Source organism: Pristiophorus japonicus, chromosome 13 (genome assembly GCF_044704955.1).
Source record: "Pristiophorus japonicus isolate sPriJap1 chromosome 13, sPriJap1.hap1, whole genome shotgun sequence".
NCBI classification, from domain to species: Eukaryota; Metazoa; Chordata; class Chondrichthyes; family Pristiophoridae; genus Pristiophorus; species Pristiophorus japonicus.
Genome location: NC_091989.1, coordinates 103074965 through 103100635, shown reverse-complemented (window position 1 = coordinate 103100635; position 25671 = coordinate 103074965). Strand labels below are relative to the sequence as shown.

Here is a 25671-nt window from a genome sequence, read left to right as displayed (position 1 = left end):
CCTGTCCGGACTGCCCACAGTGACTGGGCTCTCCTCCCTTTGGTTCTGCTGTTCGGTCACCTGTGGTGGAGTGAACTCTATATCGTGTTCTTCCTCTGCTTCTTCTATGGGGTTGCTGAACCTACTTTTTGTTTGATCCACGTGTTTGCGGCAGATTTGTCCATTGGTAAGTTTAACTACCAGAATCCTATTCCCCTCTTTTGCAATCACGGTGCCTGTGAGTCATTTGGGCCCTGCAGCGTAGTTGAGGACAAAGACAGGGTCATTTACATCAATACATTGCACCTTCGTATTCCTGTCATGGTAGTCACATTGTGACTGATGCCTACTCTCGATAATTTCTTTCCTGGTAGTGTGTATAAGGGATAACCTGGTTTTGAGCGTCCTTTTCATCAGCAGCTCTGCAGGTGGAACCCCTGTGAGCGAGTGTGGTCAGGATCTGTAGGCCAACAGGAAGCGTGATAAGCGGCTTTGTAGGGAACCCCCTTGAATTCTGAGCATCCCCTGTTTGATTATCTGCACTGCTCGTTCTGCCTGACCGTTTGAGGCCGGCTTGAACGGTGCCGTTCTGACATGGTTAATTCCATTGCCTGCCATGAAGTCCTGGAATTCAGTGCTTGTGAAGCACGGGCCATTGTCGCTGACCAAGATATCTGTGGGCGGCAAACATTGCCCGTAGACTTTCTACCGTGGCAGAGGATGTGCTTGAATTTAAAATGTCACACTCGATCCATTTGGAGTAGGCGTCTACTACAACCAAAAACATTTTTCCCATGAAAGGACCCGTGTAGCCCACGTAGATGCGTGACCAAGGCTTGGCGGGCTTCCCTGGGAGCATTGCCCAGCTGGGCACACGTGTTGCAGCTGCGAACACAAAGTTCCAGATCTGCGTCTATCCCTGGCCACCAAATGTGTAATCTGGCAATTTCCTTCATCATGACAATGCCCGGGTGCCCATTGTGGAGTTCTCTGATGAACACCTCTCTGCCCATCTGGGGCATGACTATGCGGTTTCCCCACAGTAGGCAATCAGCCTGAATCGAGAGTTCATCGCTGCGCCTGTGAAATGGTTTAAATTCCTTAGGGCATGCCCCGTACATGGCTGCCCAGTCCCCATTCAGGATACATTTCATGTCTAAAGACAAAAATGGGTCTCTATTTGTCCAGACTTTGATCTGACGGGCTGTCAGGGGTGAGCCTTCGCTTCCGAAAGCTTCAACAGCCATGACCATCTCAGCAGCATGCTCGGTAGCCCCCTCAGTCGTGGCTAGTGGCAGTTTTCGGTGCCCGGTCTGTGCCGAATTGTATAGTCATAGGCGGCTAACGTGAGTGCCCACCTCTGTATACGGGCCGATGCATTTGCATTTATGGCCTTGTTGTCAGCCAAAAGGGACGTTAGGGGTTTGTAATCTGTCTCCAGCTCAAATTTCCTGCCAAACAGGTACTGGTGCATTTTCTTTACTGTATATACACATGCAAGCGCCTTCTTTTCTACCATCCCGTAGCCCGTTTCTGCCTGGGACAGACTTCTGGAGGCATAAGCTACCGGCTGTAACTGACCCTTGGCATTGACATGCTGCAACACACACCCGACACCATAGGACGACGCATCGCACATTAAAACTAGTTTCTTACACGGGTCATATAAGGTTAACAGATTGTTGTAGCATAACAAATTGCGTGCTATATGAAAAGCCCTTTCCTGGCTGTCCCCCCAGACCCATTCGCAACCTTTACATTGGAACACGTGTAGCGGCTCTAGCAGCGTGCTCAATTTGGGAAGAAAGTTACCAAAATAGTTCAGGAGCCCCAGGAATGAATGCAGCTCCGTCGTGTTACGGGGTCTGGGTGCTCTCTGGATCGCTTCCGTCTTGGACGCAGTAGGGCTCATCTTATCTGCTGCTACCCTCATCCCCAGGAATTCTACCTCTGGAGCTAGGAAGACACACTTCGCCTTTTTCAGTCACAGCCCTACCCGGTCCAGTCTGCGTTGCACCTCCTCCAGGTTGTGGAGGTGTTCTTCAGTATCGCAACCCGTGATGAGGATGTCGTCTTGAAAAACCACCGTCCCTGGAATCGACTTGAGGAGGCTTTCCATATTTCGTTGGAAGATCGTGGCGGCTGAGCGAATCCCGAACGGACATCTGTTGTACTCAAACAACCCCTTGTGTGTCGTGATGGTGGTCAGCTTCTTCGACTCACTCGCCAGCTTCTGGGTCATGAAAGCTAAGGTCAGGTCCAATTTTGAAAAAAGTTTGCCATCGGATAGCGTCGCAAAGAGGTCCTCCGTTCTTGGTAGCGGATACTGGTCTTGGAGTGACACCCGATTGATGGTGGCCTTGTCATCACCACATATCCTGACCGACCCATCCGCCTTGAGCACCAGCACAATCGGGCTCGCCCAGTCACTGAATTCAACTGGCGAGATGATGCCTTCTCTCAGCAGACGGTCCAATTCGCCTTCTATCTTTTCCTGCCTCACGTATGGCACCGCTCTGGCCTTGTGGTGTACTGTCCTGCCATCCGGGTTTATGTGAATCACGACCTTGGCCCCCATGAAAGTGCCAATGCCGGGTTGAAACAGTGAGTCAAATTTGTCCAGGATCTGTGAGCATGATACTCGCTCCACAGAGGAAATTGCATTGACATCGCCCCATTTCCAGTTCATGACAGCAAGCCAACTCCTCCCCAGTAGTGCGGGACCATCCCCCGGGACAATCCAGAGTGACAACCTGTTCTCTGAATTTTTGTGGGTCACGACTACCGTGGCGCTGCCTAGCACCAGAATGATCTCCTTTGTGTAAGTCCGTAGCTGTTCGTCAATCGGTGATAATTTTGGCCTCCTGGCCTTGGACGCCCACAACTTTTCGAACTGTTTGATACTCATCAGGGACTGGCTGGCCCCCGTGTCTAGCTCCATTGATACTGGGATGCCATTGAGGAGCACTTTCATCATTATCGATGGCGTCCTGGTGTATGAACTGTATACATGCTCCACATGAACTCGCTGAACTTCAGCTTCCAGCAATTTCCCCCAGCGTTCATTTCTGCAATTTCTGCAGGTATTTTGCTCATCTCTGCAAACTCTGGCTGAGTGTGTGCCTCCACACCTCCAACATGAGCTGTTGTTGGAAACAAAAGGTCCCTTGCCAGTCGATCGTCTCTGACTGCCTCTGTGACTGTCCTTAAGTGCGCTATTAACAGGTGTTGATGGCCCCATTACTGGCCGCATTGTCCCTTGCAATGGCGTGAATCGCCGTCCAGCTAGCCATTGACTCTGTCGAACTCCCCCTTTGGGCTCGACGACATGTTGGGACATGCCCAATTGCCCTTTACTGGCTGGAGAACTGCGTGCTGCTTTAACAATGTTGATTCTCTGTCCCAACCATTCCTTAACACAGTATCTCTCGTCTGTTCTGCTCGTGGCCATGCTCACGTGGTTTAAATCCCAGTTTCTCGTCGCCATTGATATGTCCTTACTATACAGTATAAATGCACACGAAGCCCATGCTTGAGAGAAGGTGACCTGTCCTTTATTCCATCGCACTCAAGTGATGAAGGTGGTTGGAGCTTCCCCTTTTATACCTGAAGGTCCAGGTTAGGAGTGTCTCCCAAAAGTTCACCACCTAGTGGTCATTGTTCTCACAGTGTACAACTTGTCAGTTTATACATGGGTTACAATGCTGATTGAATACATATGACATAACTCTCAACCCTCCATTGTGAGTATACACATACAGAAATACATGCCTGAGCAATCAAATTGTGCTTCACTGACTATATAGTGAAGGTGGGAAATAAGAGGTGAAGGAGAGGCTCGCAGATGGAAGGTGAGAAGTTGGGAGAAATGTACTCACTTTCATCAGTCGAATGTGGTCGTTCAGCCTTTTGCGACATTGGGTGGTGGTGCCGTCATGAATGGAGATCCCTGACACCTCCACAGTGATCTCTCTCCAGGCATTCACAAAGATGGTGCGAGTGGGTCTGCCTGTGTCTGGATACAGAAGGTTCCTCCTTCCCTCCACAGCTTGGATCAGGGTCTCAAATTCTACATCCGAGAAGCAGCTGGCCCTCCTTAGACCACTTGGATTATCCATTCCTTCGCAAGCAACAGAGACATACTCCGTGCTCGGGGCCTAGCTGCAAAGCCCACCCTTTAAGTCGGCCAGGTGAGGTGAGCAATCCTTCAATAGGTGGACTGAGAAACACTTCAGTGAGAAGAGACCTGGTGTGAATTGTAAGGCTGCTTTATTTTACAGATAGCAAGTTAACATATAGAGTAACAGGAATGTGATTCTACAACTCTGTTTTGACTGAGAGTCACTTCCACTGCTTTGACGTTGCAGTTTCTGAGCATTGAAAGGTACTTGTGAAACTTGCTGAGAATTTAAAGGGACCACTGGGTAGTGAAATAATGGATTTCTCTCTGGCGATCCCTTTGTTCCTGAGCTTTGAGGAGGAGGATGATGAGGATATGGAGGAGGAAAGAATGAAGACCAAGAGACTGCAGCAGCATGTACGAAGGCAACACCCGACCTGCAGGTATCCACATCACAGGGTCTACAGACTATGCAGGACCCATCTGGGTTTGTCTGTGTCTGAGAAGGCTGCGTTTTCCCTCTGACACCATCACAGAGATGTGCCAGCTGTTGGAACCTGACGTGCAGACACTTTCCACCAGGGCAGTGCCTTGTCTGTGGCTGTGAAGGTAACAGCAGCAATTAATTTTTATACACCAATTTGTTTCCAGGTGGCCTCTGGTGACATTAGTCATGGTAGTTAATCAGCAATTCATCACTGCATTAGACAAGCCACATCATCATCATCATCATAGGCCCGATTCAAGAATGCATCTGAACTTATTCAGCTCCACATTGTCCCAACAAAGGAGTGAGAGAGAGAGAGAGAATCCAGGATACCTGTACTCAACGGCTGCATTGTATTTCTCTTGCTACATTGCTTGTCTGACATTCAGTCCTGGATGGTTCTCAATTTCTTCTGGTTAAACATTAGGAAGACTGAAGCCATTGTCTTCAGCACTCACCACAAACTCCGTACCCAAGCCAACAATTGCCTGCCCTTCCCCAGCCACTGTCTCAGGCTGAACCAATCTGGGTATCATATTCAACCCTGATTTGAGCTTCTGACCCCATATGCTCTCCATTACAAAGACCGCCTTCATCCACCTCCTTAACGTCAGCCACCTCCACCCTGCCTCAGTCCACGTGCCGCTGAAACCATCATCTATGCCAGTGTCAGTTCCCAACTCGATTATTCAAACTCACTTCTGGCTGGCTTCCCATCTTCCATCCTTCATAATCATCAGCTCATCGAAACTCTGCTGCCTGTATCCGGTCCCATACCAGACCCAGCTCACCGCTCACCCCTGCTGTACAAACCGACATTGCCCCAGTGCCCCAATACTTTGAATTTAAAATTCTCATCCTCCTATTTAAATCTTTTCCTGGCACCACCTGTAATAAATCCGACCCTGATACCTTACGGGTGGTGGCCAGATACTTTATTGAGTTGATCCAATCAAGCATAAGTTAAGACAATTACAATGCTCGAGCGATAGTTATAAGAACAGAAGAAACTGTTGGAGGCACCGTGCGGCGGCCGCAAGATATTTGACCTGAATTGTGCTTGCGGGGCGGGAGATCGGCGGGGCGCGCTTTGATGACGCACTGAGAAGGGTTCGGCAGCCGCGAGCGGCGGCCATTCAACAGAAAAACGGTGGACATTCAACACTGCCGCGTGGCCGACACTTTTTGGCGGTAACAGGCCTTGTCGGGGAGGCTGAATTTCGGCACCACCGTCTCTAAACTACCCTCGACATTTCGTGCAGGACCATTTTCTGAGCTGGTGCCCGGAAGTGTCAGATCGAGTGATGGTGCATTTTCTTCTCCATAACTCTCCTCCTTTACTTCTTCCTGCACAGGCTGGGCTGCTGGCAGTTCCTGGGTATCTGAAAGGAGAAAGGCACAAGGGTTGAGAGGGGGAGCAAGATGTGCATCATCAGTAGCTTGAAAGTGAGAAGATATTGTGGGGTGAAGGGGAAGTGAGAAGAAAGATTAGATATGAGCAAACCGTCCTCATCAACGCCACAGCCTCAGTGATGGCCCCTCCAATTACATCTAGAACCGTCTCCTCCAGCTGGGTCAGGTCCTGCAGCCGGGCTTGCCCCCCGCCTGTTTGTTCCTGCTCGTGCTGGTTAAGCGCCACCTTGGCCTGCAGGGGAAAGGGAAGTGTGTCATTGAGTGTGGTGTAATGTGTTTAGGTGCTGTGCCTGTCATGGTTGAATAGCTGGTTGAATGTGCAAGTGGTGAGATGTGGGTGTGGGGCTTGCAGCAGTGGTAAGTGTATGAGGGTGAGGTGAAGCTATGATTGTGAGGTATGAGTGGTGATTGCTAGAGATTGTTGGCAGGTGAATGATGCGGGTGTTGTACATTCAGCAGTGTGTGAGGCTAGTGGTGCAGTTGATGGGATATGGCATTTGAAGATGCATTTACTCACCTTGAACACCGGTGTGAGGTCACTAAACTTCTTCTGGCACTGGATCCATGTTCTGGGGCAACTCTGTTAGCATTGACGGCTTCTGCGATCTCCTCCCATTGCCTTCGTACAGACTGTCTGGAAGGCCTCCTGCCCCCGCTGTGGGTAGAGAATCTGTCTCCTCCTGTCGACCCCTGAAACAAGGCCTCCAATGCTGCATCCGAGAACCGAGGTGCACTTTCTTTGCCCTGGTGTGACATTGCTCATTTCCCGTTTGCTTAGCTCCAGCCAGAATGAGGTAGTTCTGCAACAAAGCACCTCCCCTCTAAGAAGTGCAGACAATGTTTCACTCTGCAGGCACCCTTTAAATAGAGAGCAGACTTCCCACGATATTGAATCCCTGCTGAGCGTGAGCCAACCAGCAGCACGATCAGTGCTGGGCTCAGTGCTTCAATCATGTTAATGAGCAGGCAGCACACATTTCACATGCTCCCAGCATTAGTGTCAATGGGTGCGGAGAGATCACACATCGCCATCCCTGCACCCGTTTTCGGGCCTTATCCAATTTAGCCCCCCATAATTTCACTGAGTCCAACCTGAAAAAACCCTTCTATGAAATAGAACAGAGGAGGGACAGAGTGCTGTGGTAGGCACTAATGGGGCGCATACCCCTTTTTGCCCGAGGGTGGGCGACGGAAGCTCCACTCCCAGAATTGCCCCCATCATTTTGGGGCCGATAATGGTTTAGCGCTGTGCCTCCCACTTTGCGTCCAAGGTTGGAGTGCGCACGGCGATTATGTCATCACCGTGCGCTGACCTCTCATCACCCCAAGCCCCACGGGGGTATTGCCTTTTTCTTTGGCGGCCCGATAAAGGGGGCCGTTGTTTCGGCCGGGCCACCATCATGCAGTCCGGCACCCTCTCTTGTGTGCCGGGCCGCTGGCCTGTTAAAAAATGTCGGTGGTGGCCCAGTGCTGGCCAACAAAGGGTCATGCAGAGTCTGCAGCAGGTCTCCCCTTTAAATGAAGGGGAGGGATGTTGTGTGAGTCAGCGCTACACGGAGTGGGCGCGTAGTGTTGACGTCTTCAGCGCCATGCTGACCTGTTGAGCGCGGTGCTGAGCTGTGTGCCCGACCCCACTGCTGCCCTGGGAGCCCCCGAAATGACGTGGAATGCGTGAGACAGCGCTCCGCCTTGTTTCAGGGCGCTAGGGCCCTTTTCAGTGAGAGGGGCAGGACTTCCGACACAGGCGCAAAAAGGCCCAGGGCCGGAGGTTACCGCCCCAAACCCTGGCGAGGGCAATTTCGCCCCCTTTTACATTTATACTCATAACCTCTTGTAATAAAGGCCAACATACCATTTGCTTTCTTCATGGCTTGCTGTACTTGCATGTTAACCTTCAGTGTATAAGGACACCCAGGTCCTGCTGAACACCAACATTTCCTAACCTCTCACTGTTTTAAAAATACTCTTTGCATTCTCCTATCAACTTACATTCCCACCTAGCTTTGTATCATCAGCAAACTTGGATATATTACATTTGGTCCCCTCATCCAAATCATTGATATAGATTGTGAATAGCTGAGGCCCAAGCACTGATCCTTGCGGTTCTCCACTAGTTACAATCTGCCAACAGGAAAATTACCTGTTTATTCTTACTCTCTGATTTTTGTCCATTAACCAATCCTCAATCCTCAGAACCTTGCCCACTGCCATTTTGGGCTGGATGTGGTAGGTCTACACTCCTTTTCTCTGGTCAGTTGATTGTGGGACTGCTTAACTGTCTGGTCGCTTCATCAGCTTCATACCTCACTCTAAGGTCTGCCAGCTCTTGGTCCGAGCACCCTCGCCACTCTGCATTGAACCAGGGTTGGTCTCCGATTTTGATAGTGATTGAGATGTCAGCCATGGCTCAGTTATAGCAGTCTCATCTGAGAAAGAAGTTTATGGATTCAATTCCCACTCCAAGAACTGGAGCACAAAATCTAGGTTGATACTCCGGTGCAGTAGTGACAGAGTGCAGTCTTTCAAATGAGACGTAAAATTGAGTTGCCATCTGCTCTCTCCAGTGAATGTAAAAGAGCCCATGGTACTATCTCGAAGAAGGGCAGGGAAGTTCTCCCTGGTGTCATGGCCAGTAATAAACAAACATCACGAAAAAAATTGTCCGGTCCTTTTCACATTGCTGTTTGTGGGACCTTGCTGTGCAATTGTGGTCAGATGTGTCTGTCACAGGTAGATTGCTGAGGACAAGGATACACCCGCGTGTTGGTTCCATCTGACACAGGCTCAGTCTGGCAGCTATGTCCTTCACGATTTGGCCTGCTTGGTCAGTGATGGTACGACCGAGCCATTCTAGATTGTGGTCATTTAAGTTGCATGTTACTTTGCAAAGTGTACATCTGTGTTTTTCTATCCTGAGTACAGGTTTGGACATTGTTAATGGGCTGGTGAATGTGGTGAATGTCTCAGCAGCCCCTGGGATTGTGGTCGGACAGGAAGAGTGTCATGTATCCGACATGGTTACTGTTGGTACTATCACAAGGTGTGCCACCAGAGGGCACAGCAGCGGGAGACTTGTAGGTTACCTGTACAGGTGTGCCTGGCCTAGTATAAAAGGCAGGCCACCAGGTGTGATCCTCACTCTGGAGTTAACCAATAAAGGACTAAGGTCACTACAGTTCAAGTACAACACATTGCCTCGTGGAGCCATTACTAGAGCATCTAAGGACACAACAAAGAGCATCTACTTTGTATGGCTGATGTGCCGTCTGATGTATATATTGAGAGAAGGTTCCATAAAAAGTCTTGCTGCCACAGCACTATGTGCCATGATGTGTGTCCTTTCTATGGTATATATTAATGGAATTTCTATTCAATATTTTCATCCCACATGAAAGTGACATGATGCCACGTTCTAAACAAAAGAACCTTCAAAGGATGAACATTCGAAACCCACATTTCACAACAACAAATTAATTAGCAATTCAGCTGCATTTTATTTCCAGCTGCATTGAACCAATCCACAGAGGAAGACTGTGCACCATTCAGCACCTTTGTTTGATTATTTTTAGTGTATGATACAAACAGAATATATTCTTCCGAGATGCCTCAGTTGGTAAAGACACAATGGGTTGGATTTTCCTCCGCTATCCTACCCCAAATCAGGCAGAGTGGCCGGGGAAAGGCAGGAAAATCGGGCAGCGAGGCCTCCCACCACATTCCCAGCCTGACATCAATTTACCTCCCCACGTCCCAGCTGGGAAGGCTGCCAGCTACCTCTTCACCACCCATCACATGTAAATACCAGCAGGGAGGTGGGACCGAGCAATCTGTCCGATTCCCCTGTCTTCCACCGCTGCTCCTCGCCAACCCCAAGGACCACCAGGAAAATGTGTTGGTGCTCCCTGGGGCAAGGTTGTCAAATCCTTTAAAGTTCACTGTCTGCCTCCTTCAACTTATCATCATGGAATTATAAAAAGCAGTATTTCATTGCAGGTGGGTTGTTCAGCAAAATGCAATCAAAGGCGTTAAAAATATTCTTATCATTGTTGTACAGGTGGGCCCTGATGACCAGCCAATGATTGCTGCTGTTCAGCTGAAATTTCGAAGTCAGGTGCTCGCATTTCCTAAAGCCGTTGTCACTCAGTTCAAGAACAAAACCTCATTCCAGGTAATGGAGCTAATCTACTCCATCCGAATCTGCAATGGTATGGATTCCACACTGTCAGTGTTTATATTTGTTATTAAGTTTGTGGTTTAAGTCTGGGTACTATTCACTCTTTATGGGTAACATGTTGTTTGTACAGTATTTTTGGAGTGGCTCCTAATTATTTCAGCTAAAGCCAGTCTTTAATTCATGGGTTTCAAGTGAACAAGTCCTTAAATTTTCAAACTTGCTCACAACATCTGAGCTCTGTACTTCCATCCCATCTCCTCTGGTAACTCAATCAGGAAACACCAGGACCGGTTGATGAGAATGGTCAGGAGATTCAAGACTTAATAGATTGCGAGCGCAGGGCATTTCTGAACCTAAAACAACAACCCAACTTGGGAGCAGCAAAGCAGCATTACAGACGGCTAAAGGCTAAGGTCCAACAAAAAACCCGGGACCAAAAGAACAAGTGGTGGATGGAGAAAGTGCAGGAGATACAGCAGCTGGCCGACAGCCATGATGTGTGAGGAGTCTTCATCGCAGTCAAGGCCACCTATGGTCCAAATACCCAAGGCCCCACCCCGCTGCTGGCCAAGAACGGGGAAATACTCATCAAGGACACCAAGGCAGTCAGGGCCCACTGGAAGGAACACTTCGAAGATCTCCTCAATCGAGACTCTGCCTTTGACTCGAGTGTTCTCGACTCCATTCCGCAGCATGCCACCCACCAGCACCTCAGTGAGACCCCAACACTGCACGAGATAGAAAAAGCCATAAGACAGCTAAAAAACAACAAGGCTACAGGAGCGGATGGAATCCCTGCTGAAGCACTGAAGTATGGCGGGAAGGCACTGCTGGCGTGAATACACGACCTCATCTCTTTCATCTGGAGGCAGGAGAGCATGCAGTGGACAAGTCCGACTGCGGCAACTACAGAGGAATTTCCCTGCTATCAGCCACTGGGAAAGTCGTCGCTAGAGTCCTCCTCAACCGTCTTCTCCCTATGGTCGCGGAGCTCCTCCCGGAGTCGCAGTGCAGATTTCATCCTCTCCAGGGCACAACGGACATGATTTTTGCAGCGCGGCAGCTGCAGGAAAATGCAGGGAACAGCGCCAACCCTTATACATGGCCTTCTTCGACCTTACAAAGGCCTTTGACACTGTCAACCGCGAGGATCCATGGAGCGTTCTCCTCCGTTTCGGATGCCCACAAAAGTACGTCGCCATCCTCCGCCTGCTCCACGACGACATGCAGGCCGTGATCCTTACCAACGGATCCATTACAGACCCAATCCACGTCCGGACCGGGGTCAAGCAGGGCTGCGTCATTGCCCTAACCCACTTCTCAATCTTCCTCGCCGCCATGCTCCAGCTCACAGTTGACAAGCTCCCCGCTGAAGTGGAGCTAAACTACAGAACAGTGGCAAGCTGTTCGACCTTCGTCGTCTACAGGCCAGGTCCAAGACCACTCCAACCTCTGTCGTCGAGCTACAGTAGGCAGACAATGCATGCATCTGTGCACGAACAGAGGCTGAACTCCAGGACACAGTCAACGTAGTTACTAACGCATATGAAAGCATGGGCCTTACGCTAAACATCAGTAAGACAAAGGTCCTCCGCCAGCCTGTCCCCGCCGCTCAGCATTGCTCCCCAGACATCAAGATCCATGGCGTGGCCCTGGACAACGTGGACCACTTCCCTTATCTCAGGAGCCTCCTATCAACAAGAACAGGCATTGACGACGAGATCCAATACTGCCTCCAGTGCGCCAGTGCAGCCTTCGGCCACCTGAGGAAAAGAGTGTTTGAAGACTAGGCATTCAAAACTGTCACCAAGATCATGATCTACAGGGCCGTTGTATTACCCGCCCTCCTGTATGGCTCAGAAACGTGGACCATGTACAGTAGACACCTCAAGTCGCTGGAGAAATATCACCAACAATGTCTCCCTCCACAAGATCCTACAAATCCCCTGGGAGGACAGACGCACTAACATTAGCATCCTCATCCAGGCCAACATCCCCAGCATTGAAGACCGACCACACTTGATCAGCTCCGCTGGGCAGACCCCATAGTTCGCATGCCAGACACGAGACTCCCAAAGCAAGCGCTCTACTCGGAACTCGTCCACAGCAAACGGGCCCCAGGTGGGCATTGGAAACATTACAACGACACTCACAAAGCCTCCCTGATTAAGTGCGACATCCCCACTGACACCTGGGAGTCCCTGGCCAAAGACCGCCCTAAGTGGAGAAAGTGCATCTGGGAGGGCGCTGAGCTCCTCGAGTATCGTCGCCGAGAGCATGCAGAAATCAAGCGCAGGCAACGGAAGGAGCATGCGACAAACCAAGCTCCCCGCCCACCCTATCCTTCAACCACTGTCTATGACAGAGACTGTGGTTCTCGTATTGGTCTGTACAGCCACCGAAGAACTCATGCTAAGAGTGGAACCAAGTCTTCCTCGATCCCAAGGGACTCCCGATGATGATGATCACGACAATATAGCTGTGTCCCCACGGAACATTTACCTACAGAAGCGTATTATTGATCCAGAATGCAGAATCAGGATCTTATTGAATGTAAAGGTGGAGACATGGGTGTCGATTCTAATGGCAAGGCCTGATTTAAATAATTCTGTGCAGACTCCTGCCTGACAGCCGGCTGGATTGACTGCCTGGCTGGAGGCGGGAGCAGAGATTTAGCGGCAAGAGGCCGCAGTCTGAGACCCGGGATGGTCCCTGCAGTCAGTGTGGGACGGGGTGGGGTGGGGGGAAAGCCTCGAGTTGCGATTGGGAGGGAGGAGCCTGCTGATGGCCCTGATCGGGATGAGGGGGGGAGGGTGGGTGAGGCAGAACCTGCTGATGGCCCTGATCGGGAGGGCGGGGAGGGGAGGGGGTTTAGGGAGCCTGCTGATGGCCCTGATCGGGAGGGCGGGGAGGGGGTTTAGGGAGCCTGCTGATGGCCCTGATCGGGAGGGCAGGGAGGGGAAGGGGTTTAGGGAGCCTGCTGATGGCCCTGATCAGGAGGGCGGGGAGGGGAGGGGGTTTCGGGAGCCTGCTGATGGCCCTGATCGGGAGGGCGGGGAGGGGAGGGGGTTTAGGGAGCTTGGTGATGGCCCTGATCGGGAGGGCAGGGAGGGGAGGGGGTTTAGGGAGCCTGGTGATGGCCCTGATCATTCGTTGTTTTGAATGCTTGTAGTCCTGTGTTTTTGCTCCATCAGGTTGGCTTCTCATTTTCAGCTACGCCTGGTGCTGGGAAGACTGAAGCCGTTGTTTTCGGTCACCACCACAAACTCCGTTCTTTAGCCACTGACTCGATCCCTCTCCCTAACATCTGTCTGAGGCTGAACCTCACTGTTCGCAACCTTGGTGTCATATTTGACCCTGAAATAAGCTTCCGACCACATATCCGCAGCAAAACTAAGATCGCCCATTTCCACCTCCGTAACATCGCCCGTCTCCGCCCCTGCCTCAGCGCATCCCTTGCTGAAGCCCTCTACCATGCTTTTGATACTTCTAGACTTGACTATTCCAATGCACTCCTGGCTGGCCTACCCTATGTAAACTAAAGGTGATCCAAAACTCGGCTGCCCGTGTGCTAACTCACACCAATTCCTGCTCACCCATCACCCCTGTGCTTGCTGACCTACATTGGTTCTGTTCTGTCTTGAATAAAGGGTCAGATTAGATACTGCAAATTCAAAGTAAGGTGTGACCGTAGTTCTTTATTACAGATCTCGGAGTGCCTCTCTAGCCTGTGAGGCCTCGTTATATACAGGTGCTCCCAAGGGATTGTCCAGGGGATGAGCCCTCTGGTGGTTAGACATGGTATTTACAGGTTTACATAGAAAACAACATTCCCCCCCGCCCCCGCCCCCCAAAGTAAATAGTGTAACTATTTACAATGTGAGTCAATCTGGTGCCTTCCTATCCCTGGTTGATCGTCTCGATGCAAATGCTGGTTTTGATGAGTCGTTTGTTGGGCTCTCGCTGGTCTGCTGTGCAGCTGGCCTTGCTGGGCTGCAGTGGGTGGTGAGTCCTGCTGGGCTGCTGCGGGTGATGGGTTCTGCTGCATGGTCAACCGCTGGGTCGGTTGCCACTTGTGTGTGTGTTGGAGGGTCGAAAAAAATAGAGTCTATTGTGGATTGTTCATGATAGTCCGTAAATCTGAGTTTGGTTTGGTCCAAGTGCTTCCTGCAGCTGAAGTCCATTTGAGAGTTTGACCACAAACACCCTACTCCCCTCTTTGGCCAAAACAGTGCCAGGAAGCCACTTGGGACCTTGTCCATAGTTCAACACAAATACAGGATCATTTATCTCTATTTTGCATGACACATTTGCGCGATCATGATATGTATTCTGTTCAAGCCGCCTGTTCTCAACTTGTTCGTGCAGATCAGGGTGGACTAACGAGAGCTTTGTCTTAAGTGCCCTTTTCATGAGCAGTTCAGCAGGAGGAACCCCGGTGAGCGAGTGGGGTCTTGTGCGGTAACTAAGCAGGACTCAGGATAAGCGAGTCTGCAGTGAGCCCTCAGTTACCTTTTTCAAGCTCTGCTTGATTGTTTGAACTGCTCATTCTGCCTGACCGTTGGATGCTGGTTTAAACGGGGCAGACATGACATGTTTGATCCCATTGCATGACTCCTTAATTCGGCACTGGTAAAACATGGCCCATTGTCACTTAAAAGGACATCAGGCAGGCCGTGCATGGCAAACATGGCCCTTAGGATTTTAAAGGTGGCAGCGAACGTGCTTGCCGATATTATCACACATTCAATCCATTTGGAATATGCATCTATAACCACTCAAAACATTTTCCAGAAGAATGGGCCTGCATAGTCGACATGGACCCTAGACACGGTTTGGAGGGCCAGGACCATAAACTTAGTGGTGCCTCCCTGGGTGCATTGCTTAACTGGGAACATGTATTACATTTGTGCACACAGGACTCTTAAGTCTGCATTGATACTGGACCACCACCCATGGGATCTGGCTATCACTTTCATCACTATGATGCCTGGGTGGGTACTGTGGAAATCCTTAATGAAGGTGTCCCTGCCCTTCTTTGGCACCAATACCATATTACCCCATAGGAGGCAGTCTGTCTGTATAGACCTTTCATCTTTGCGCCGCTGGTACGGCTTTATTTCTTCCTACATCTCTAATGGGACACGAGACCAACTCCCGTGGAGCACACAGTTTTTTACTAAGGACAGTAAGGGGTCCTGGCTCGTCCAGGTTCTAATCTGTCGGGCGGTAACAGGTGATTGCTCACTCTCGAATGCTTCCATTACCATAACTAAATCTGCGGGCTGTGCCATCTCCACCCCTGTGGTGAGCAATGGCAGCCTACTGAGAGCATCAGCACAGTTTTCTGTGGCGGATGGTGTAGTTGTATGCGGACAACGTGAGCGTCCATCTCTGGATGCGGGCCGATACATTTGTATTTATCCCCTTACTTTCAGAAAAGAGGGATATAAGCGGCTTATGGTCGGTTTCCAATTCAAATTTGAGCCCGAACAGATATTGATGCATTTTCTTTACCCCGTAAACTCATTCTAACGCTTCTTTTTCAATCATTCTGTAGGCCCTCTCAGCCTTAGACAGACTTCTGGATGCATAAGCAACTGGTTGCAATTTCCCAAATTCATTAGCTTGTTGCAATACACACCCGACCCCGTACGACGATGCATCACATGCTAGTAGCAAACGTTTACATGGATCGTACAACACAAACAATTTGTTTGAACATAACAGCTTCCTAGCTTTCGCAAAGGCATTTTCTTGGCTTTTACCCCATTCCCATTTATCTCTTTTACACAGTAAAGAGTGCAGGGGTCCTAACAATGTGCTAAGACCCGATAAGAAGTTAACAAAATAGTTCAAGAGTCCTAGAAACAACCGCAGCTCCGTCACGTTCTGTGGTCTCGATGCGTTCTTGATTGCCTCCAGCTTCGAATCGGTGGGCCTGATGCCGACCGCCGCGATTCTTCTCCCCAGGAACTCCACTTCAGGCACCAGGAAAACACACTTTAAGCGTTTTTGCATGAGCCCCACATGATTAAGCCGACTAAGAACCTCCTCCAGGTTCTGCAGGTGCTCGACGGAGTCCCGACCTGTAACCAAGATGTCGTCCTGGAAGACCATGATGCGTGGGACTGACTTCAGCAAGCTTTCCATGTTCCTTTGAAATATCGCCGTGGCTGATCGAATCCCAAATGGGCACCTGTTGTAAATGAAGAAACCTTTGTGTGTGTTGATGCAGGTGAGGCCTTCGATGATTCCTCCAGCTCCTGCATCATGTAGGCCGTGCTCAAGTCCAGCATCGTGAATGTTTTTCCTCCTGCCAGAATCGCAAATAGGTCATCTGCCTTTGGTAGCAGGTATTGATCCTGCAGTGAGAAACAATTGATAGTTACTTTGTAATCACCACAGATTCTGACGGTGCCGTCTCCCTTGAGGACTGGAACAATCGGACAGGCCCACTCATTGAATTCGATTGGCGAAATGATGCCCTCTCGTTGCAGCCTATCCAGCTCGATCTCCACACTCTCTCATCATGTAAGGTACCGCTCTCGCCTTGTGATGGATGGGTCGTGCCCCCGGAATCAAATGGATTTGCACTTTTGCTCCTTGGAACTTCCTGATGCCTGGTTCGAACAGCAAGGGGAACTTGCTTTGGACCTGGGCACATGAGGTGTCGTCGATGGACGAAAGCGCTCGGACATCGTCCTAGTTCCAGCATATCTTTCCTGCCGAACAGCGTGGGGCCATCGCCCGGTACCACCCAGAGTGGTAATTCGTGCACCGCTCCATCGTAGGAGACCTTTATCGTGGCACTGCCAATTACAGGAATCAGTTCCTTTGTGTACGTTCTCAGTTTAGTGCAAATGGGAGTCAGGACTGGCCTTGAAGCTTTGCTGCACCACAGTTTATCGAAAGTCTTTTTGCTCAATATGGACTGGCTTGTGCCCGTGTCCAGCTCCATGGACACCGAGAATCCATTTAATTCAACCTTCAGCATTATTTGGGGACACTTTTTGGTAAATGTGTGCAGCCCATATACCTCTGCCTCCACGGTCTGAGGCACTGGCTTGTCGTGATCCACCGTGGATCTGTCCTCCTCTGCAGCATGGTGGTTTGCAGATTAGCAGGGTTTGCAGCTTGCCTGTACATACATTGGAGGTGTCCCATTGTTCCACAGCCCTTGCAAACGTAACCTTTGAAGCGGCATGAATGCATACAATGATTGCCCCAACAAGGTGTGAATGGCCTTATATTCACCACCCTTGATGGTGGACTCAGTCATCTGCGGACATGCAGCTGCACGGGTGTAAGTCCTGCTTTGTACATTTCGATTCGAAAACAACGTTTCTTTGTTCACAGTACTTGCAGCAGCACTCTGTGCAGAGACATTTGTTTGGTATTGTCAGTGGTGGCGATAAACGCCTGGGCTATCTCTATGGCTTTACTCAAGGTTGGGGTCTCTACAGTCAAAAGTTTGCGAAGTATTACTTCATAGCTAAGGCCAAGTAAAAAGAAATCCCTGAGCATGTGCTCCAAGTGCCCTTCAAATTCACAATGTCCTGCAAGGTGCCTTAGCTCGGTGGCGTAGATCGCCACTTCCTGGCCTTCAGACCACTTGACGGTGTAGAACCGATACCTCGCCATCAGAACGCTTTCCTTCGGGTTTAGATGCTCCTAGACCAGTGTGTACAACTCATCGTACGACTTTTCTGTGGGTTTCGCTGGAGCAAGCAGGTTTTTCATGAGGCCATATGTTGGTGCCCGGCAAACGCTGAGGAGAATCGCCCTTTGTTTGGCAGTGTTCGCTTCTCCTTCCAAATCATTGGCCACGAAGTATTGGTCGAGTATTTCTCCAGGATGCCCCTGGTTCTCTGCATTGTTGCGGTGAGGTTCATCATCTGTATCTCGTTGCCAGTTGTTATGTCTTGAATAAAGGGTCAGACTAGATACTGCAAGCTCAAAGTAAGGTGTGACCGTAGTCCTTTATTACAGATCTCAGAGTGCCTCTCCAGCCTGTGAAACCTCCTTATACACAGGTGCTCCCAAGGGATTGTAGGATCCATTGGGACTCCAGGGGATGAGCCCTCTGGTGGATAGACATGGTATTTACAGGTTTACATATATAACAGTCCTGATTAAGCAACGCCTCGATTTCAAAATTCTCATCCTTGTTTTCAAATCTCTCCATGGCTTTGCCCCTCCCTATTGTGTAATCTCCTCCAGCCCCACAAATTCCTGAGATATCTGCGCTCCTCTAATTCTGCCCTTGTGAGCATGCCTGATTATAATCGCTCAACCATTGGTGGCTCTGCCTTCTGTTGCCTAGGCCCTAAGCTCTGGAATTCCCTGCCTAAACCTCTCTAGCTCTCTTTCCTCATTCAAGACGCTTCTTAAAATCTACCTCTTTGACCAAGCGTTTAGTCAATTGCCCTAATTTCTCCTTTGTGGCTCGGTTTTATAATACTCCTGTGAAGTGCCTTGAGACGTTTCACTACATTAAAGGGCTATATAAATACAAGTTGTTGTTGTTGTTGTTGCTCCTGGTATGCTCTTCTACACTCCTCCTTGAACCAGGGTTTGTTCCCTGGCTTGGTGATAATGGTAGGGTGAGGGATATGCCGGGCCATGCGGTTACAGATTATGATATAATTCTGCTGCTGCTGATTGTCCACAGCGTCTCATGGATGCCCAGTTTTGAGCTGCGAGATCTATTCTGAATCCATCCCATTTAGTATGGTGGTAGTGCCATGCAACATGATGGAGGGTGTCTTCAGTGTGAAGATGGCACTGTGTCTCCACAAGGACTGTGCGGTGGTCTCTCCTACCAATACTGTCATGGACAGATGCATCTACGACCGGTAGATTGGTAAAGATGAGATCAAGTCGGTTTTTCCCACGTGTTGGTTCTCTCACCACCTGCCACAAGCCCAGTCTGGGAGCTATGACCTTCAGGAACCGGCCAGCTCGGTCAGTAGTGGTGCTAAAGAGCCACTCTTTGTGCTGAACATTGAAGTCTCCCATCCAGAATACATTCTGTGCCCTTGTTACCCTCAGTGCTTCTTCTATCTGGTGTTCAACATGGAGGAATACTGATTCATCAGCTGAGGGAGGGCGGTTGTTGGTAATCAGCAGGAGGTTTCCTTTCCCATGCTTAACCTGATGCCATGAGAATTCATGGAGAATGGAGTCAATGTTGATTACACTCAAGGCCACTCCCTCCCGACTGTCTCCCACTGTGCCACCACTTCTGGTGGATCTGTCCTGCTGGTGGAACAGGAATTGGGTTGGAGGAGTCTGGAACATTGCCTGAAAGTTTTAATTATGTGAGTATCACTATGTCAGCCTGTTGCTTGACTCGTCTGTGGGACAACTCTCCCAATTTTGGCACAAATCCCCAGATGTGAACCAGGAGAAACTGGAGTGTTCCCCCCAGATCCTCAAAAAAGCCTCGCGGCTGAGTTCGACCGACTGCCGCCCCCAACCCCTGCTCCTGAACCTCCTGCCCCTCGATTCGCCGAATCCCCCCACCACCAACCCCCGATCTTTGCCTCCCTCCTCATTGCAAGACTCCGATCCCTCCCACCAACTCCAGATCTTTCCAAATTGCTGGGGACCATTCTAGTCATGGTGAAAGAATGCCCCTTGTTTGTCCTTGCCCAATATTTTGGGCAGTGCAATACCGGCCGTAAATATACCCACGCATTTTCCCTGCCATATAGGTGCCTTAGTAGAGTCTGAAAAACATGGCGCTGTGCGGACCAATTTCTAGGCCTGTCTACTCTGTGCTGTTAATTTACTTTCTCTAGCTCTGAGTCTATTATTTCGATAAGGTGTTCCCTGAGTGAGATGAGCTTGAGCAGTGGGCAGCTGGGATAGTTCCCCCAGTGCCCGAAAAAACTGAGGTGATTCTTATCTTAGTGAAGTGTATATCCCAAAGCAACCAGCCGTTCTCTTGAGTGTGAAGTGGTATCAGACCCGACTCTGAAGCTCCTTCATGCACCGGTATTGGAGGGGGACTTAAGAAAGCAGCTTCATTGCCACTCTCCAGGGAGACAGCAACATCTGTGGCCACTTCTTTCTTCCCAGTGGTGCCGGAGTGCTACTGCTCAGTGTCATTAAACTATTCTCCACCAAGTCTTGGGAGTGCTGTGTAAGTGTAGCAGTCAGGCTGAGCTCAAGGCATCTATTGAAACAGTGCTAGCTGCCACTCCGGAAACCACCAATGTCCTTACTGCTTCCTCCAGGTGTCTTGTTAATGCAAAATTCCCCAAGAATGTCACTGTCTCCTGGGTATTCTGCATATTGTGAGAAACTTCCTGCATTGTGTCGTGGATTCCTCTTACTTCTTCACCATCTTCACTGCCTGCACACAAAATCAATGTTCCCTAATCATAGTTCTCTTAAATATTGGTCCCCAGAGATCTGGATCCCGAGGCTCTTGAGCTGAGGGCAGCGGTTTCTCCACAGTGGGGAAATGGCTCTCTCCCTCTCTTCCACTAACCGGTCCTCATGCTCATTACTGTGCAGCACTTCACTCAATCTAAACCCTTCTGACTAACTACTTTCCCCCGAGCGAGTGTTTCTCTGCTGGTGCTTGCACAGGCAAGATGTCATGACAGTGACATTTGTCCGTGAAGAAATAGCATGGACTTGCTTTCCTCTATATGAATGCATGAAGATGAAAGGTGCAAGTGTATTGTCCGTTTAAATGAATAGACCTTGAAGATTAGCAGAACACATTGTGGAAGGCTATGTGAGTTGACAGAGTGACTGTGAGTGCAGTTGGTGCTTGAGTGTTTGAAGAGGTTACCCAGGAGATGAGAAGGATAAGGAGATGAGTGAATCCTCTATCAATGGTACAGGATGTGGATAGCTAACTGTTCCTTGCCTTATCTGGGCCACCCATGTGAGGTCATTGAACCTCTCTGTGTCGTCATTGAACCTCTCTGTGTCAGTTCCTAGAGTGGTGGAGGTTTCGCTGACTGCCTCAGAAACCTTGTTCATACAGCCTGAACCAGTCTCTTATGGGGCTCACTGCCCTCGATGCTCAACAATCAATCCCTTGTCAGCCAGCAACACCTCCATGGAATCATCAGACAGTCTGGGAGCTCTCACTGCTGCTGACCTCCTGCAAGGCTGCCGTTCCTTGAGATTTTCTCATAGTCGTGCATCCTGTCACTCAGAAACTGATTCCATCCCTTATTAGTTGCTGCTGTTTAAAGGCTGAAAAAGGGCCTGCACATTCATCCTCCCAGTAATGGTAACCAGTGAGGAACAGTATCACAGAGCAACATAGGAACAGGAGTAGGCCATTCAGCCCCTCGAACCTGTTCCACCATTCAATGAGATTGTGGCTGATCCGTATCTTAACTCCATCTACCTGCCTTGGCTCCATATCCTTTTATACCCTTGTCTAGCAAAAATCTATTGATCTCAGATTTAGAATGATTAATTGAGCCAGCGTCTATTGCTGTCTGTGGGAGAGAGTGCCACACTTCTACCACCTTTTGCTAGAAGACGAACCTCCTAACTTCTCTCCTGAATAGCCTGGTTTTGATTTTAAAGTTATGTCCCCGTGTCCTGGACTCTCCCACCAGCAGAAAACGATTATCTTAATCTACCTGATGAATTCCTTTTGAAATCCTAAAGACCTCAATTAATCTTCTATATTTCAGTAAATACAAGCCTAGTTTCTGTAATTTCTCCTCATAATCAAACACTTGGAGCCCTGTTAACATTCTGTGAATCAGCACTGCATTTCTTCTGTTATGTATTTATTCTTGGGGTCACCAGACACCAGGGGGCGCCACTGTCGGAGGTCATCAGGCTGTACGCGCGCATGCGCGGTCACTGGTAGATAAGTGTGGGTACCATGTCATGTGGGTTACTTTGGGCGCGAATAAATTTGGATCAGGTTTACACCTGATGCAGTTTACAGTAACAAGTCTTTTGAGTCATTACATTCATTACATTTGGCGACGAGGTAACTTAAGAACCTTCACATGTTCAATGGGCATTATTGGAATTCTGGAGAGATTCGCGGATGGCGAGGATTGGGCTTTTATCGACCGCCTGGATCAGTATATTGTGGCCAACAAAATGGAAGGAGAGGCTGACACAATTCGGCGCAGAGCTGTTTTCCTCACTGTTTGTGGTCCAAAAATGTATGTCCTCATGAAGAATCTTCTCTCGCCTTTATGTCCAGCGGACAAAGAATACGGGGATTTGTGTGCTTTGATGCGTGACCATCTTAAGCCAAAAGAGGGGATTATCATCTCACGCTATCGCTTCTACACACATGTTCATGCTGAGGGCCAGGATGTGTCGGGATTCGTCGCCGACTTGCGACGTCTTGCTGAGCCTTGTAAATTTGGGAACGTGTTGGAAGACATGCTGCAAGATTTTTTCATGATAGGCATCAACCATGATGTGATTCTTCGGAAGTTATTGGCGGAAGAGAAGCTGGATTTGAGCAAGGTCATCGCGACTGCCCAGGCATGCATGACGACTGATGATAATTTGAGGCAGATATCATCGAAGAGTCGGAGCTCCACAGCAAGTACTGTAAACAAGATTGTGTCGTCGTCTGGCAGAACTGCTTATGGCAGGGCCTACTTGACTGCTTATGTGAAACCTGTAGCTGCTGAAAGTCTGCCAACTGGTACGAATCCGATTTTACCCTGATGGCGTTGTGGGGGCAATGATTGGCCTCATCAGTGTCGGTTTAAACAGTACTCCTGTAATGGCTGTTCCAAAGTGGGGCATCTTCAGAAAATGTGTCCACAACTGAGCAAGCGTGCTGCCGCTCATCACATTGCTGACGATGACCAGTCCAGTGCTGGCCCGGATACTTAACCTGAGGAGGAAGTGTATGGTCTGTCTTCGTTCTTGGGAAGGAGCCAGCCGATAATCGTTAATATGAAGCCGAATGGCATGCCTGTATCAATGCAGCTGGACACGGGTGCGAGTCAGTCGATAATGAGCCAAAGGACATTCGACAAGCTGTGGGACACTGAGGCTGTGAAGCCTAAGCTGAGTCCAGTCAATGCCAAGGTGCATATTTACACTAAGGAACTAATACCGGTGATTGGCAGTGCAGTAGTCAAGTTGTCATATGATAGTGTGGTTCATGATCTTCCATTATGGTTTGTCCCAGGCAATGGTCCAACGCTGTCGGCAGGAATTGGCTCGAGAAAATCAAGTGGAATTGGAATGATATCAAAGCATTATCATCGGTGGATGACACTTCGTGTGCTCATGTGTTGAGGAAGTTTCCTTCTTTGTTTGAACCGGACATTGGTAATTTTACTGGAGCCAGGATGCAGATTCACCTGGATTCTGATGTAAGGCCTGCCTATCATAAAGCTCGGTCTGTTCCCTACATGATGAGGGAGAAGATTGAAATTGAGCTTGACAGACTCCAGCGTGAAGGGGGCATATCACCGGTTGAGTTTAACGAGTGGACCAGTCCTATCGTTCCTGTGTTGAAGAGTGATGGCACTGTCAGGATTTGCGGAGACTACAAGGTTACGATTAACCGATTTTCGAAAGAGGATCAGTACCCGTTACCGAAGGCTGATGACCTGTTCGCCATGCTAGCTGGTGGAAAGTCGTTCACTAAACTGGATCTGACGTTGGCCTATATCACACAGGAGCTTGTCAACACTTCGAAGAAACTCACCTGTATCAATACCCATAAAGGACTGTTTGTCTACAACAGGTATCCTTTTGTAATTCGTTCGGCTGCAGCCATATTTCAGAAGAATATGGAGAGTCTACTGAAGTCCATTCCTAGAGTTTTCATGTTTCAAGATGACATTCTGGTCACAGGTTGCGACACTACTGAACATCTGAACAATCTTGAAGTCCTACATCATCTGGACAAATTGGGACTCAGGCTGAAACGTTAAAAGTGTGTCTTCATGGCACCTGAAGTTGAATTCCTGGGGAGGAAGATTGCTGCTGATGGCATCAGGCCTACTGATTCGAAAACCAAGGCCATCAAAAATACACCCAGGCCTCAGAATGTGACAGAGCTATGTTCATTCCTTGGGCTACTCAACTACTTTGGTAATTTCTTACCCAGATTGAGCACTTTGTTAGAGCCACTGCACGTGTTACTCAGAAAAGGCGACAACTGGTCTGGGGTGTATCTCAAGATAGAGCCTTTGAGAAAGCTAAGAATTTTCTCTGTTCCAACAAGTTGTCTTGTTCATTATGATCGGTGTAAGTGTCTTGTATTGGCCTGTGATGCTTCATCATATGGGGTTGACTATGTACTCCAACAAGCAAATAAGTCGGGTAAGCTACAACCTGCTGCATATGTTTCGAGAAGTGTTTCAAAGGCGGAAAGAGCTTACAGCATGGTAGAAAAAGAAGCTTTGGCCTGTGTGTATGTGGTCAAAAAGATGCATCGGTACATGTTTGGTCTTAGTTTTGAACTCGAAACGGATCACAAGTCACCCATTTCATTGTTTTCGGAAAACAACGGTATTAATATCAATGCATTGGTCCATTTCCAGAGGTGGGCGTTGACATTGTTTGCCTATGATTATGTTATTCTTCATAGACCTGGCACTGAGAATTGTGCCGATGCACTGAGTCGTCTGCCGTTGCCCACACCTGAGGTGGAAACACCTCAACCTGCAGATCTACTGTTAGTAATGGATGCTTTTGGGAGTGAAGGAACTCCTGTCACTGCTCAACAAGTTAGGATCTGGACCAGCCATGACCCTATTTTATTGGTTGTGAGATATTGTGTCCTCAGTGGTGATTGGTCTGCGATACCTATGGAAATGTGTGATGAGACCAAACCTTACAACCGTTGCAAAGCTGAACCGTTCATTCAGTCAGATTGTTTACTGTGTGTTAATCATGTTGTTATGCCCAGGAAAGGTAGAGAAGAATGTATAAGTGACCTACATAGCACTCATCCTGGTATTGTCATGATGAAACCCATTGCTTGGGTTCATGTATGGTCACCTGGAATTGACTCTGATCTGGAATCATGTGTGCATCAGTGCAATACTTGCATGCAGCTAAATAAAGTACCAGCGGAATGTCCGCTGAGTCTATGGTCGTGGTCATCTAAACCATGGGGGAGGTTCCACATCGATTTTGCGAGCCCTTTCCTGGGAAAGATGTTTTTTGTTGTGGTCGATGCATATTCCAAGTAGATAGAGTGTATTATTATTTCATCCAGTACGTCTACAGCTACTATTGAGAGCCTTCATGTCATGTTTGCTACTCATGGTTTGCTTGACATTGTTGTGAGCGACAACGGATCTTGCTTCACAAGTCTGGAGTTTCAAGAGTTCATGAAACTCAATGGTATTAAACATTTGAGGTCAGCCCCATTCAAACCTGCTTCTAATGGTCAAGCAGAGCGTGCTGTTCAAACGATCAAGCAGAATATGAAACATGTAACTCGAGGTTCACTGTAGATTCATTTGTCCTGTATAGTGCTTAGTTACAGGACCAGACCTCATACGCTTACTG

General features: G+C 49.0%; 1 protein-coding gene across 1 annotated transcript in view; it reads left to right on the top strand.

The window, feature by feature from the left end:
- Positions 1-25671, top strand: part of LOC139278720 (adhesion G-protein coupled receptor G5-like) — a 166389-nt gene that overhangs the window by 4536 nt on the left and 136182 nt on the right. The window contains exon 3 of the mRNA XM_070897792.1: positions 10054-10167. Within this exon, the coding sequence (XP_070753893.1) occupies positions 10054-10167 (114 nt within the window). The remainder of the gene's footprint in view (positions 1-10053; positions 10168-25671) is intronic.